The sequence below is a fragment of the Chiloscyllium plagiosum genome, unplaced genomic scaffold (genome assembly GCF_037043375.1).
Source record: "Chiloscyllium plagiosum isolate Xiang-an unplaced genomic scaffold, Cpla_swu_hap1 HiC_scaffold_42, whole genome shotgun sequence".
Lineage (NCBI taxonomy): Eukaryota > Metazoa > Chordata > Chondrichthyes > Orectolobiformes > Hemiscylliidae > Chiloscyllium > Chiloscyllium plagiosum.
The window spans coordinates 93989773-94005004 of NW_028270180.1; the positions used below are offsets into that span (position 1 = coordinate 93989773).

Sequence of the window (15232 nt, forward strand, 5' to 3'; positions counted from 1 at the left end):
TACAGGTCCTGCCCTGATTTGCCTTTCCGAAATCCAACAGCTCACATTTGTCTAAATTGAACTCCATCTGCCATTCCTTGCGTCATTGGCCCATCTGATCAAGATCCTGTTGAATTCTGAACTAACCTTCTTCACTGTCCACTATACCTCCAATTTTGGTGTCTTCTGTAAACCTACTGACCATACCTTACACATTCACATCCAAGTCAATTATTTAAGGACCCAATATCGATCCTTGCAACACACTGCTGCTCACAGGCCTCCAGTCCGCAAAGCAACCCTCCATCAACACCCTCTGTATCCTACCTTCAAGCCAGTTTTGTATCCAAATGGCTTGCTCTCCCTGCATTCCATGTTATCTAACCCTGCTAACCAGTCTGCTTTGTGGAACCTTGTTGAATGTCCATATAAACAACGTTCACCGCCTGGCTTCATCAATTTTCTTTGTCACTTCAAAACATTCAGTCCAGTTAGTGAGACATGATTGTGGCTTTGTACATGCACATCGACACTCCCTAATCATTCCTTATGTTTCCAAATAGATGGATATCCTGTCCCTCAGAAATCCTTCCAACAACTTGCCTGCCACTGACTTCAGGCTCACTGTTCTCTTGTTCCAAGGCCTCTCCTTACCACCTTTTTAAAATAATGGCACCTCACCTGTCGCTATCAACGATACAAATACCTCAGGAGAGGCCCAACAATCACTTCTAGATTTCCAGAAAGTTTTGGGATACACCTGATCAGGTTCCAGGGCTTTATCAACCTTGATGTGATTTAAGACATCCAGTACCACCTCCTCTGTAACATGGACACTTTTCAAGTTATCTCTGTTTATTTCTCCAAACTCCCGAGCTTCCATATCCTTCTCCAGTAAAAGATGGCAAGAAATAGTTGCATATCTTTCCCACTCCCTGTGGTTCCATAGACAGCCTTGTTGATCTTTAAGGGGTCCTATTCTCTGGTCCAGTTAATCTTTTGTCTGTGATATATTTGTTTAATCTCTTTGGATTCTACTTAAACCAGTGCCTGAAGCTATTTCATGTCTTCTTTTTGCTCTCCTGATTTCCTTCAAGTATAAAAGCATGATCCTGTACTCCCAATTCCTCTGCCTCTGCGATATCTGCTCCCAGGAGGAGCAATTCCACCCCAGGACATCCCAGAAAGGCCTCCTACTTCAAGGACCACAATTTCCCTCTCACTTGATCAACAATGCCCTCCAATGCATACCCTCCACTTCCCGCACCTCCACCTTTATCCCACCACTTCAACCACAATAAGATTATAACCCTGCAATCTTCACCTTCCACCCCACTAATCTCCAGATACAGTGCATTAACCTCTCTGTTATTTCTGCTACCTAAAGTCGGATCCCACCACCACAGACATATTTCCCTCTCCATCCCTATCTGCGTTCCACGGAGACCATTCCCTCGGCAACACCCTTGTTAGGCCCACCCCCTCCCACCAACCCATGCTCCACACCCTTGACCCTCCCTTGCCGCCACGGGAGATGTAAAACATGCAGCCACACCTCCCTCTGACCTCTGTCCAAGACACGAAAAGGATCTTTTCACATCAGGCAGAGATTTCTCCGCGCATCCCAAAACCTCATCGACTGCATCTGGACACTATGGGAAATTTAACATGGTTCATCCAACTAACCTACACATCTTTGGACTGTGGGAGCAAACTGGAACACCCGAAGGAAACCCTCACAGACACTGGGGAGAACGTGCCAACTCCAACACAGAGTCGCCAGAGGCTGGAATCAAACCCAGGTCTCTGGTGCTGAGGAAGCAGTGCTAACCACTAAGCCACAATACTGTGGGATCTTTGGTGCTGATGTGCTGCCCCACTGATACCTCGGTCACTCACCCTGCCTCATTTCCTAAGAGGCAGTGATGACGGAGTGAAATTATCGCTAGACAATTAATCCAGAGACCCAGATAACATTCTGGGGACCTGGGTTTGAATCCCATCACAGCAGATTTTGGAACGTGAATTCAATAAATATCTGGAAAAATTAATTTTGTGACGACAATGAATCCATTGTCAATTGTTGGGAAATCCCATCTGGTTCACTCATGACCTTTAGGGAAGGAAAATGCCATCCTTACCTGGTCTGGTCTGCATGTGACTCCAGACCTATAGCAACGTGGTTGATTCTTAACTGCCCTCTGGTTAAACGAAGCAATAAATGCTGGCCAAGCCAGTGACAGCCTCATCCTGTGAATGAATAAAGAAAACAGGTCAGGTTTTTTTCCTTCTCTAGTAGGTACATCCTACAAACTGAATCTGAAACGTTCTCGTACACACCGAACAAATACCTTTCCATCCAAACCCTTAACACTACAGCACTCCAAGGCTATGTTGGTAAAGTTAAAACCCCTTATCATTGCATCCATATTATTCTTACAGATAACTGAAGTCTCCTGGTAAAATTGTGTCTCAATTCCCCGCTGACTATTGGGACAGAGTCTATAATACAATCCCAGTAAGATGGTCATCCCTTTCTTATTTCTCAGTACCACCCAAGTAACTTGCCTGGATGTACTCCCAGGAATATCCTCCCGAAGCCCAGCTGTAATGTTATCCCTAATCAAAGACGCCACTCCCCCTGTACTGTTGCCCCCTTTCTATCGCATCTACACCCTGGAATATTAAGCTGCTAGTCCTATCCATCCCTGAGTAATGCCTCTGTAATTGCTATAATATCCCAGTGCCATGTTCAAAACCATACCCTGAGCCCATCTGCCTGACCTGTCAGGCCTCTTGCACTGGAATAAATGCAGGGTAACTGGTCCGTCCCACTTTATTCTGTGGCTTGCTCTTGCCTGCCTTGACAGTCTAATCTGAACAGTACCAGCCTCGGACATACCTCTTTTCTCACTATCTCTTTAGATTTACCCCAACTCCCTCACTGGTTTAATACCTCCCGAGTGGAACTAGCAAATCTCTCTGCTCATCAGGACCCCATGCTTTCCCCTTCCTATGCCATTGGTACCAATGTACAATGTCCTCCCACTGGCTATTCTCCCCTTTAAGAATATTCTGCTCCCTCTGTGAGACATCCTTGACCCTAGCATCAGGGAGGCACCACCCCATTCTGATGTCTCACTGTCAGCTGCAGAAATGGCAGACTGTGCCCCTGACTAGAGTGTCCCCTATCACCATCGTTTGCGTGGAACTGGGTATACCTTACATTATGTTAGAGCCAGTCTCAGTTGCAGTAACTTGGCTGTCAGTGCTATATTCCCCTGAAAATCTATTACCCCCTACATTTTCCAAAACAGTACACTTGTTTGAGCTGGGGATAACCACTGGATATTCCTGCAGTACTTGCCTACCCCTCCCAGTTTTCCTAGAGGTAACCCATCTACCTGACTGTATCTGCAGTATCCTGCAATCCTGAGACTGCCACCTATCACACCCCCCGGCTCCTGTCAATTCCTCACTGCCTTTAATCACTCCTTCACCAATCCATGTGATCTGATAGGATTTGCAAACACACTTCCTGCAGACACAATCATCAGGATCATTGAAACTCTCTCTAATCTCCCAACATCCGACAGGAACAGCACACCACTCTACAACAGGCCATATCTCCGCCTTAACAATCTACAGACCAAGACAAAGGCACAGTCTTACTGCTCGAAAAATACTGCCCGAGAATAACTTAATGCTTACGCTTTATATTTTAAACATTTAAACAACAGACCGAAAGACATGAAAAAAAACCCTCACATTTCTCACTATTAATATAATAAAACCGTCTAAAATTGATATTTCAAGAGACTGAAACCCACTGAGCTGATCCGGCTGTGAGCAGCTCAGAGAGCGAGGTCTCTCGGAGGGCAGCTGTGAAATGTCACTGTTTGTTTCTCTTTTCTCCAAGCTGCATTTCCGAGCGGTTTATACCTTCACAACCAGTCAGCTGGGAGAGGTCACTGCTCGGTTTTATTCACTGGAGGTTGCCTTTGCTGCCCAGACCAGTATTTATTGGCCACCTTTATGTGTCTTGGAGAAAGTGGTGGTGAACGGCCTCCCTGAAATGCTGCAGTCCATGTACACCACAGTGATGTTTGGACAACAATCCCCCACTAGACCCACATCCCTCTCTGTCTCTGTAATCCCCCTCCGGCTTCAGAAATTGCATGTGTGTAATTTTACCTCAAATTGTACACGGAGAATGATGGAGCTTTTTTAAAAATAATACATTGCTAAAAAGGGAGGCAATGGCCAGATGATATTCTTGCTAGACGAGTAAAATGAGCAATCTTCCAAGGATTAGGGTTAGATGGAAGCATCATGGCTGATGGTGGCATCTGATATCAATAAAATCTCGAATGAAAAGGCTAATGATGACCATGAAACTATTATCGACTGTTAGGAAAAAACCCATCTGGTTCACTAATGCCCTTTAGGGAAGGAAACTGTCATCCTCACCCGGTCTGGCCAACATGTGACTCCAGACCCACAGCAATGTGGTTAACTCTCAACTGCCCTCAGGGTAAACATCCACATCTGAGTGAATAAACAAAAAGAGATTTATATTTCAATCGCAGAGGAAAGCTTTTTTAAAAACAAAATTGTGTTTTCAAACTTTAAAAAAAATCACCTTGGTCAGATGGCACTATAGACGCTGCAATAATCAGGGAGAATATAAGGAACAAATATACAGAGAGATCTCCGATATACAGTCACAACAATAAGGTTATAGTAGTAGGTGATTACGATAGTGTGAAAGGTTTGGTTGGTAAAGAATGGGTTAAAAGAAATGTTCTTTATCAATATTTAAATGTTCCTATCAGGAAGCAAGCAACACCTGCCCTTTTCTTGTCTGATCAGACAGGGCAAGTGACTGAAGTGATAGAACGGGAACAGTTTGGGAGAGAGGAAATTGTGGACACCATGGAGAAATATTTGTGTAATCGATAACTACAGGTGAGCTGCCTGATGACTGGAGAGTGGCTAATGTTGTACCTTTGTTAAAGAAGGGGTATAAGGAGCAGCCCAGGACCTGTAGACCTCAGTGGTGGGTAAGCCGTTGGAGGCGATTCAGAAGGATAGGATTTGCATGTATTTGGAGAGTTAAGGAATGATTAGGGACACTCAACATGGTTACTTAACAGGGTGTCTCACAGACTTGATTGAGATTTTTAAGGTAGTCACCAAGAAGATCGATGAGGGCAGAGTGGCAGACATTGTTTACTTGGACTTTAGTAAAGCCTTTAAAAATGTTGTGCAGGGGAGACGAAGTTGTAAAGTTCGATCCCATGGGATTCAGCAAGAGCTTGCCAACTGGATACAAAATTAGCTTAACAATAGGAGCCAGTAATAGTGGAGGGTTGTTTTTCACACGGAGGCCCGTGACCAGCAGTGTTCTCCAGGAATCGGTGCTGGGTCCATTTTTGTTTGTCATGTATGCAGATGGTTTGAATTAGAATATACAAAGAATGGTTTGTTTGTGGGTGACATCAAAAACTGTTAAGGTAGACAGTAACAAAAGGTTATCCACGAATACAGAGGGATCCTGATCAATTGGGTGAATGGGCTGAAATGTGGCAGATGGAATTTAATTTGAATAAATGTAAGATATTATATTTTAAGAAAACAAACATCTCCTTTAGCCGCATTAATTAATTACACTAATTAAAAGTAAGGCCTTGAGTAGTGATGTGGAACAAAGAGACCGAGGGGTTCAGGTCTTTGCAGTTTGTGTCACATGTAGACAGGGTGGTTAAGTGGGTGTTTAGCACGCTTATCTTCACTGCTCAGACCTTTAGGTATAGGAGTTGGGACACTGTCATGAGGTTATACATGATGTTGGTGAGGCCTCTTCACTGTGTTCAGTTCTGGTCCCCCTGTTAGAGGAAGGATGTCATTAAATTGGAGAAGGTTCAGAAGATGTTTCCCAGGATGTTGCCATGAACGGAGGGATTGTTTTAGAAGGAGAGGATGGATAGGCTGGGATGTCTGTCACTGGAGAGCAGGAGGTTGAGGGGTGACCTTATTAGAGATTTATAAAATCATGGAGTGTGTAGATAAGATGAATGGCTGCATGGGAGGGGGATTCAAGACACCGGTGCATACAGTTTGAGAAGAGATGACAAAGATTTTAAAAAGACATGAGTTTTTCTATTTTTGCACTTATGGGTTGAACTTCCAGAGGAAGTGGTAGCTGTGAATACAATTACAATACTTAAAAGATATTTGGATAAGTACATAAATAGGAAATATTTGGAGGGATATAGGCCAAGCAGAGGCAGGTGTGATTAGTTTAGGTGGAATTATAGTCGACATGGATTGGTTAGACCACAGGGTCCATTTCCATGATATATAAGTTTGAAACTCTTAACTCTCGGTGTCTTCGTGTTCACAACTTTCCCTATCACTGTCACCTCATGAAGCTTCACAACTCTTCCTTATCTCTGCTATCATAAGCATCTCTGTAACATCCTCCAATCACACAATCCTCCCTATCTCTGTAATCTTGATCCCCACAAATCTCTCTGCTAAGTGCCTTTCTGTAATTCCAGCCTTGAGGATAGCCCATTTTTAACTCAGATTCCTGCACCCTGAGCTCCAGAATTTCCTACTAAACCTCTCTGCTCATTTGCCTCCCCAAAACATTAACCAATCATCTATCATCTATTCTAATATCAAAAAGGTATTAGATGATCGCAGCGGGCATGTGAGATTGATGACCAATATGGATAAGATGGGGGCATTGTGTTCAACAGTTTAATACCAGAGACTCTGACCCCATTTTATTCCGTGTTTCTCAGTGATTCCCTCTTTTTGAAGCAGACATGAGTGAGAAGCAGTGGAGAATGTAAATGATACACGGTCTGCACAGTGAGAGGATTCCACCACCACTGGCTGTTTACCCTCCAGCTCCACAATGTCCAATAACCTATCCATGCTATCGCGGATCCTGGCACCAGGGAGGTAACATACTATCCTGGATTCATGCCTGTGGCCACAGAAGTGCCTGTCTGTACCCCTGACTATTGAATCCCCGTCACTCTCTTTCCTCCTGCTCTGTGCAGAATCCAAAGCGGGATACAGTATCTGTTTGATAACGGGATGATCACTGGGAACTCCTGCATTTCCTTCCTGAGCCTTTTATTTGATCTGATAGTCATCCATTCCCTTTCCTAACTCACTGAACGTGCTGTCCATAACATCCTCAGTATTGCAGATGAGCTACAGTGAGTCCACTCACAGCTTCAGATCTGAAAAGCAGTTTCCCAGTAACTGCAGATGGGCACACTTCCTGCACATATTGTCGCCAGGGACACTGGAAGCATCCCTTATTTCCCACATTGTACAAGAGGAGAACACCGCGGATCTGAGGTCTCCTGTAACAATGTCTCTCTAGATTCAGCTAGCTCTCCTATCGCGAGAACTTAAATGAGCTAGCAGCCTTTCTTCACTTCAAGCATGTCCATTATAATCTGAAGCCCCGACCTTTACTTAAGCTGATATGTTATACTTTAAAATCTGTTACAAAATATTCAGCAGATATCTCATAAAAATTGGCTATTCCCATTGGGGCCATGTGAATTTCTGAATGGCCTGAATTAAACCAGAGTTTCAGCTTCACCTTCTCCCTGTCTCACCTCATTGTTTTCACCCAACTCCAAAACACACTCACTGAGCCAAGCAGCACTCTCAGTGCAGCCCTGTCATTTTCAGTTGTCAGAATCTGGAACATTCCACCTGAAAAGATGCTGGAATTTTAGTCCACAAGGAATTTTAATGGGTAATTTGCAGAGAATTGAAAATAAGGAGTTTACAGGTTAACATTACGAAGTGGGTGATTGGGGACTAAATCTGACAGTTCCTGCAAAGAGATGAGGTGCAATTTGGATAAATCTGTGCTCCCTCTCAGGCCAATATCTCCTTCCTCAGCTGCAGGGCCCAGAAAAGAGCACACACCCAAAGGGTGATCCAGCCACAAATTTGTCCATCTCTCTGATTTTTGCTTGACAAAAGTATTGAAGATATTTTCTCACAGACATAACAGACAAACCTTTCTGTTTCCACAGTTAAATGCCAATTATATTCAGGTCCTGATGTCTCTGCTGACTGTAAAAACCTGTTTTTGAGATCCCAGTCTCAATTAATATCCCATAAAATGAATTCACACAACAACACTCACAGTCAGTGCAGGATGAATAGTAAAGACAAATATTTATCTTGCACCTAACCTACACATCTCTGAAAACTATGGGCAATTTAGCTCCCAGTGCAATGGCAAAGGAGATAGGGGTTAAAGAGTGAATAATAGTTGGGGACAGAGCCCGAAGGAACATCTGGAAAGAAAAAGGACTGGATAGCGATCTGGCTGGGAGAGTGCATAGCTGTTAATGGAGGGAACAGGAACCGGTGTCTGGCAGCATCTCAGTGGATGGGATGGAAATGGTGGCTGATGTACGTTCTGCCGCAAAAAAGACCCTGAGCTTCCAGTTGCCTGCCACTTCAACACACGGGCCTGTTCCCTGGCCAACATCCCTGTCTCATACTTACTGCAATGTTCCAGTGAAGCTTGATACAAACTGGCAGAACACTCCAGAACATAGCAAATGGCTCCTTATTTTAATTACAGCAATTTGCTCTCCCATGTGGTCAACAATACCCTCCACCATATCTCCTCTACTTCCCACACCTCCGCCCTTGAACCCAACTCCTTCAACTGCAACAAGGATAGAATCCCCCAAGTCCTCACATTCCATGCAGGTACAACACATCATCCTCCACCATTTCCACCACCTACAATCAGACCCCATCAGAGATATATTTCCCTCCCCAGTCCTTTCAGCATTCCTCAGAGACCATTCTCTCTGTGACTTCCTTGTTAGATCCACGCTCCCCACCAACCCATCCTCTACTCCCAGCATCTTCGCTCGCCATAGCAAGAGGTGGAAAACCTGTGCCCACACCTTCCCCTCACCTCCATCCAAGGCACCACAGGATCCTTCCACATTCAGCAGAGATAGTTCTTACATTCAAACATTTCACCTATTGAGTCCTTTGCTCTCGATGTGGTCTCCTCTACAGTGGGGAGACAGGACGCCAACTTGCGGAATATTTCAGGGAACATTTCTGGGACACGTACCAACCAACCACACTGCCCTGTGGCCGACAACTTCAACGGCCCCTCCCACTCCGCCAAGGACATGCAGATTCTGGGCTGCCTCCATCGCCAAATCGACCCATCCGAAGCCTGGAGGAATAACACCTCATTGTCCGCCTTGGGACCCTTCAACCACACAGCATCAATGTTTCCTCATCTCCCCTCACCCCACCTTATCCTAGCTCCAACCCTCCAACTCGGCACTGGCCTCTTGAACTGACCCATCTGTCCATCTTCCTTCCCCATTATCCACTCCACCCTCTCACCATTACCTCCCATCTGCATCTACCTATTGCCTTCCTAGCTCCCTTCCCCCCCAACCTACACACCCCCTCCTATTTATTTCTCAGCACTCTTTCCCACACCGCACATTCCTGATGAAGGGCATATACCTAAAATGTCGATTCTCCAGCTACTTGGATGCTGCCTGACCTGCTGTGCGTTTCCAGTGCCACATGTTAATGAAGCTGGAAGAAGAAAACCTCATAACCGGGGACCCTTCAGCCCTTTGGCCTCAATATCAAATTCAATAATTTTAGATCCTGAACTCTCCCACGTCCTAGCATCCTAGCCCCCTACCTCACACACCAGGCCTTGTTATTACATAGCCTGCTATTACACACTATCTGTGATTAGCCACTAACAGTCCCCATAAACAACTATTCACCCTCCCCCAGCCAGATCGATATACACTCCTTTGTCCAATTTCTCCTCTCTCTCTCTTTGGGCTCTATTCCCAATCATTTACTCTTTAACCTATACCTTCTGCATATAAACCAACATTTTTTCCTCAGTCACATCAGTTCTGAGGAAGGTTCATAGGATCAGAAATGTTAACTATGACTTGTCTTCACAGATGCTGCCAGACCTGCTGAGCTTTTCCAGCACTTTCTGGTTGTTGTTTATCATTTCCATCATCCACAGTTTTTTCTGGTTTTTATTTAGCGGGAGCTTGTAATTCATGTCAAGCAGCCTACACCGTGTGTTTATAAACCGCCCCAGTACCCGCAAACTCCATTTTTCTCCCAGTCTATGCCACTCCCATCACACTCACTGAGTCCCCCCCTCACAGTGACACTGCGCCTGCACAGCTCATGGTCACGTGTTGGCCTGCTGGCCACACCCCTCATTCACCTCTATTGGCTGGAGGATCACGCCAACTCTCCTATTGGTCTGCAGCTGCTGTCAATCACCTGGGCCCCATTGTGTCATGTTGGTGGGATCCTCCCATAAGTGTTGGAGGCTGAAGGGTGACCTCATTGAGTTTTATAAAACCATGAGGGGCATGAATGGGATAAATAGACAGGTCCAGAACGAGAGGGCATAGGTTTAAGTTGACAGGGAAAATATTTAAAAGGGACCTAAGGGGCAACTTCTGTCAATCAGAGGATGCTGCATGCATGGAATTTTCGGTCAGGACAAGTGGTGGAGCCTGGTACAATTACACCATCTGAAACGCATCTGAATGGGTATATGAATAGGAAAGGTATAGAGGGATATATGCCAAGTGCTGGCAAATAGGACTTGATTAGGTTAAGACATCTGGTCAGCATGGACGAGTTTGACCGAAGGGTCTGTTTCTGTGCAGTACATCTCTATGGCTCGATGGCTCTGCGGTGGGATGAGCTTCATCATTCACAGTGAATGGGGCATTATCACAGAGTACAAGAGCTGGGGGCTATTCAGCCCATTTGAGCTGTACTTTCTCCCTCTGCAGATGCTGCAAATCTGTCCCAACTCCCCTCCCATCTATCCATAGCCCTCCAAATCTTTCCTTAAAAAGTTGAATTCCAAATTTGTTTTGACAGTAACTGTTGAATCTGCATTCAGCTGTTGTTCAAACTGTTCCAGATGCTCAGAACTGACTCAGTAAAATAATCTTCACATTTTTACCTTGCATTATTTGCCAGTTACATGAATGCAGTTACTAAAAATTGTGACAAAATTTCTACTTTCCCTCTCTGTCAACTAAATATCCTGGAGACAAATCTGCTCCTGGTCGAAATCACGACAAGGGGAGGTTGAATAGGCTGGGGCTGTTTTCCCTGGAGTGTCGGAGGCTGAGGGGTGACCTCACAGAGGTACATAAAATCATGAGCGGCATGGATAGGATAAATAAGATAAATAGACAAAGTCTCCTCCCTGGAGTGGGGGCTTCCAGAACTAGAGGGCATAGGTTTAGGGTGGGAGGGGAAAGATATAAAAGAGACCTGAGGGGCAACGTTTACACGCAGAGGGTGGTACGTGTATGGAATGAGTTTCCAGAGGAAGTGGTGGAGGCTAGTACAATTGCAACATTTAAAAGGCATCTAGATACGTATATGAATAGGGAAGATTTGGAGGGATATGGGCCGGGTGCTGGAAGGTGGTATAGATTGGGCTGGAATATCTGGTTGGCATGGATGGGTTGGACCGAAGGGTCTGTTTCTGTGCTGTATATCTCTGTGATGAATGACCTTTCAGCCATTTTTTTAAAAATCCAAATAGCTAGTTCTCCCCGTATTCTATGATGTTGAACTTGCTAACCAGTCTGTTGTTATGTGGAACATTGTGTCTTCCTGAAGTCCGAGTTAACGATGTCCATGCACAAAGCCATGCTGATTCTCCCCAATTATTTGCCTTTCCAATTACATGCAAATCCTGTCCCTTAGAATCCCTTCCAACAACTTGCCTGCCACTGACTTCAGGCTCACCGGTCTATAGTTCGCTGGCTTTTCCTTACCACCTTTCTCAAATAATGGCACACATCTTCCAGCACCTCACCTGTAGTTATTGATGACACAAATATCTCAGGGAGGGGCCCAACAATCACTTCCCTAGCTTCCCACAAATTTCTGGGATACATCTGATCAGGTCCCAGGGATTTATCCACCTTTATCCATTTTAAGACATTCAGGGTATCCTCCTCTGTAACATGGACACTTGCCAAGTTATCGCTATTTATTTGTGCAAATTCTCTAGCTTCCATATCGTTTTTCAGTAAAAACCAATGTGTAATATTCATATAGAATCTATCCAACCTCCTGCGGTTCCATAGTCAGTCTTGTTGATCTTTGAGGGTCCCTATTCTCTGCCTGGTCACTCTTTGTCCTTAGTGTATTTCTAGAATCTCTTTGGATTCTCCTTAAACCTATTTCCCAAAGCCATCGCTTGTCCCCTTTTTGCCCTCCTGGTTTCCCTCAAGTATTCTCCTACTGTCTCTATACTCCTCCAGGGATCCACTCAAACCCAGCTGTCTGTACCTGTCATATCCCTCCTTCATTTTCTTGACCAGAGCCTCAATTTCTCTTGACAGGCAGCATTCTCTACGCCTCCCAGCCTTGCCCTTAACAGGAACATACTGTCTGTGTACTCTCATTGTCTCATTTTTACAGGTCTATGGAGGCAATGGCAGATATGGACAGAGAATCAATCATTCTCAGTAAAGAGGAAGTGTTGGGAAAGGTAACAGCCTAAAGGTAAAAAGGGTGCCTGGCCGTGATGGAATGCATCCCAGGAGCTAAAAGAGATGGCCGGGAAAATAGCAAATGTGTTCATGATAATTCGTGAAAATTTGCTGGACTCTGGGACGTATCTGACAGATTGGAAAGCTGCAAATGTGATGCCACTATTTTAAAAAAAAAACACCCATTAGTTTAACTTCTGTAGTGGGGAAAATGCTTGAACCTCTCAAGGAAGTAGTAGCGAGTTATCTGGGCAGAAACTATCCCATTGAGCAGACAAAGCATGGATTCATGAAAGGCAGCTCATGTTTAACGCATTTACTTGAACTATTTGAGGACATCACAAATGCGTTGGACAAGGGGGACCCGGTGGATGTGGTGTATCTGGATTTCCAGAAAGTAATCGACAAGTTGCCACATGAAAGGCTGCTGTATAAGATAAAGGCTGCACGGCGTTATGGGTAATGTATTAGCATGGATACAGGATGGGTTAACCAACAAAAAGTAAAGAATGGGGATAAATGAGTGTTTGGATTGGTGTTGGCACTACAACTGTTTACAATTTACACAAATGTTTTGGAGTTGAGGACCAAGTGTACGGTGTCAGAGTTCACATTTGATACAAAGATGAGGTAGAGCAATGTGTGCAGAGGCCACCGTAAGTCTGCACAGGGATACAGATAGGTTGAGTGAGTGGGTAAGGATCTGGCAGATGGAGGACAATGTTGGGAAATGTGGGGTCATCCACTTTGGTTGAACTAACAGCAAACTGGATGATGAAATGGTGAAAACCTGCAGCATGCTGCTGTGCAGAGGGAGCTGGGTGTCCTTGTGCATGACTCACAGGAATTGGTTTGCAGGTGCAGCAGGTAATTAAGGCAATGAACGGAATATTGTGCTTCATTGCTCGAGGGATGGTTATGCTGCAGCTGTACAGGCCACACCTGGAGTACTGTGTACAGGTTTGATCTCCTTACTTCAGCAAGGATGTACTAGCACTGGAGGGGGTGCAGAGGAGGGTCACTAGTTTGGGCCTGGAGTTGAGAGGGTTGGTGTATGTGGAGAGATTGAGAAAACTGGTTCTATACTCATTGTAATTTAGAAGAATGGGAGGTTGGATGGGGTAAAAAAACAAAATTATGAAGGGAGTAAGTAAGATAGAAGCAGGGAGTTTATTTTCACCAGGGGTGGGTGAAAATAGAGAACATAGCGTCAAAATAAGGTGGAGCAGATTTAGGACTGAGTTCAGGAGTAACTTCTTCAGCTAAAGGGTTGTGAATCTGTGGAATTCCCTGCTGAGTGAAGCAGTTGAGCTATCAACTTTATTTCCTTTAAGGCAAAAGGTAGATTTGTGAACAGGAAAGGAATTAAGGGTTATGGTGAGAGAGCAGGAATGTGGAGCTGAGGCCATGAAAAGATCAACTCTGATCTTATTGAATGGCAGAGCAGGTTTGAGGGGTCAGATGAAAGTTTTTGCCTTGTGCCATCAAAATTGACCTTTGAAAAGTTAAGTTTCTAAATTGGACAATCTGGTCTATTATTTTCTGTAACTATTTTAAAACTAGTAGAATTATCCGAGAATCCCAGAATCCCAACAGTGTGGAATGAGACCATTCGGCCCATCACATCGATACTGACGCTCAGAGCCTCCTAACCTCCCCCTGTAACGTTGCATTTTCCAGGGCCACCCAACCTACACATCCCTGAACACTACGGGCAATTCAGCCTGGATAATCCAATCTACCCTGCACATCTTTGGACTGTGGGAGGAAACCAGAGAACCCGGATGAAATCCATGCAGACAACCCCAATAAGGTGATCATCCCTTTCTTATTTCCCAGTTCCATCCAAATAACTTCACTGGGCGTACTCCCATGAATATCCTCCCTAAGCACAAACATAATGCTATCCCTAATCAAAAACGCTACTCTCCCTCCTCTCTTGGCCCCGTTTCTATTCTTCCTATAGCATCTATACTCTGAAACATTAAGCTGCCAGTCCTATCCATCCCTGAGCCACGTTTCTGTAATACCCATGATATCCCAGTGCCATGTTCAAAACCATACCCTAAGCCCATCTGCCTTCCCTGTCAGGCCTCTTGCATTGAAATAAATGCAGTGTAACTGCTCAGTCTGACCTCATTCTCTGCTTTGCCCTTGTCTGCCTTGACTATTTGACCTCAGAACTGCACCAGCCTCAGACATACCTCTTTTCTCACTATCTATTTGCAATCACACCGACTCCCTCACTGGTTTAATGCCTCCTGAGTCGCATTAACAAATCTCCCTGCCCAGATATTAGACACCTTCCAAATCAGGTACAATCCATCCTTCTTATGCAGGTCAACTCTACTCCAGAGGAGATCACAATGATGCAAAAATGTGAATCATTTTCCCCTGCACCAGCTCCTTAGCCACTCATCCAGCACCTCCTCCTCTGTAATATGGACATTTTTCAAGATGTCACCATTTATTTCCCCACATTCTATATCTCCCATGTACTTCTTCACAGTAAACACTGATTCAAAGTACTTGTTTCCCTATCTCACCCATCGCCTGAAGCCCCACACAAAGACTGCCTTGCTGATCTCTATTTTCTCCTAGTTAGCCTTTTGTTCTTAATGTATTTATAAAAGCCCTTTGGA

The 15232-nt window shown here is 44.7% G+C and overlaps 1 protein-coding gene across 12 annotated transcripts in view; it reads right to left on the reverse strand.

The window, feature by feature from the left end:
- The window catches only part of LOC148138007 (uncharacterized), a 50092-nt gene that overhangs the window by 24780 nt on the left and 10080 nt on the right, over window positions 1–15232 (reverse strand). For 7 of the 12 annotated variants that reach the window (XR_015754086.1, XR_015754085.1, XR_015754077.1 and 4 more), the window contains one exon: window positions 2121–2229. The exons of 1 other annotated variant lie outside the window; for it this stretch is intronic. Coding sequence is in view for 2 of the 11 variants with exons in the window: in XM_087981980.1 (XP_087838106.1) it covers window positions 2121–2229 (109 nt within the window). In the remaining 9 variants the exon portion in view is untranslated. Of the gene's footprint in view, window positions 1–2120; window positions 2230–4449; window positions 4528–5766; window positions 5868–15232 lie in introns of those variants that run through there. 4 more of the 12 variants (XR_015754083.1, XR_015754080.1, XR_015754079.1 and 1 more) reach the window with 3 other exon arrangements.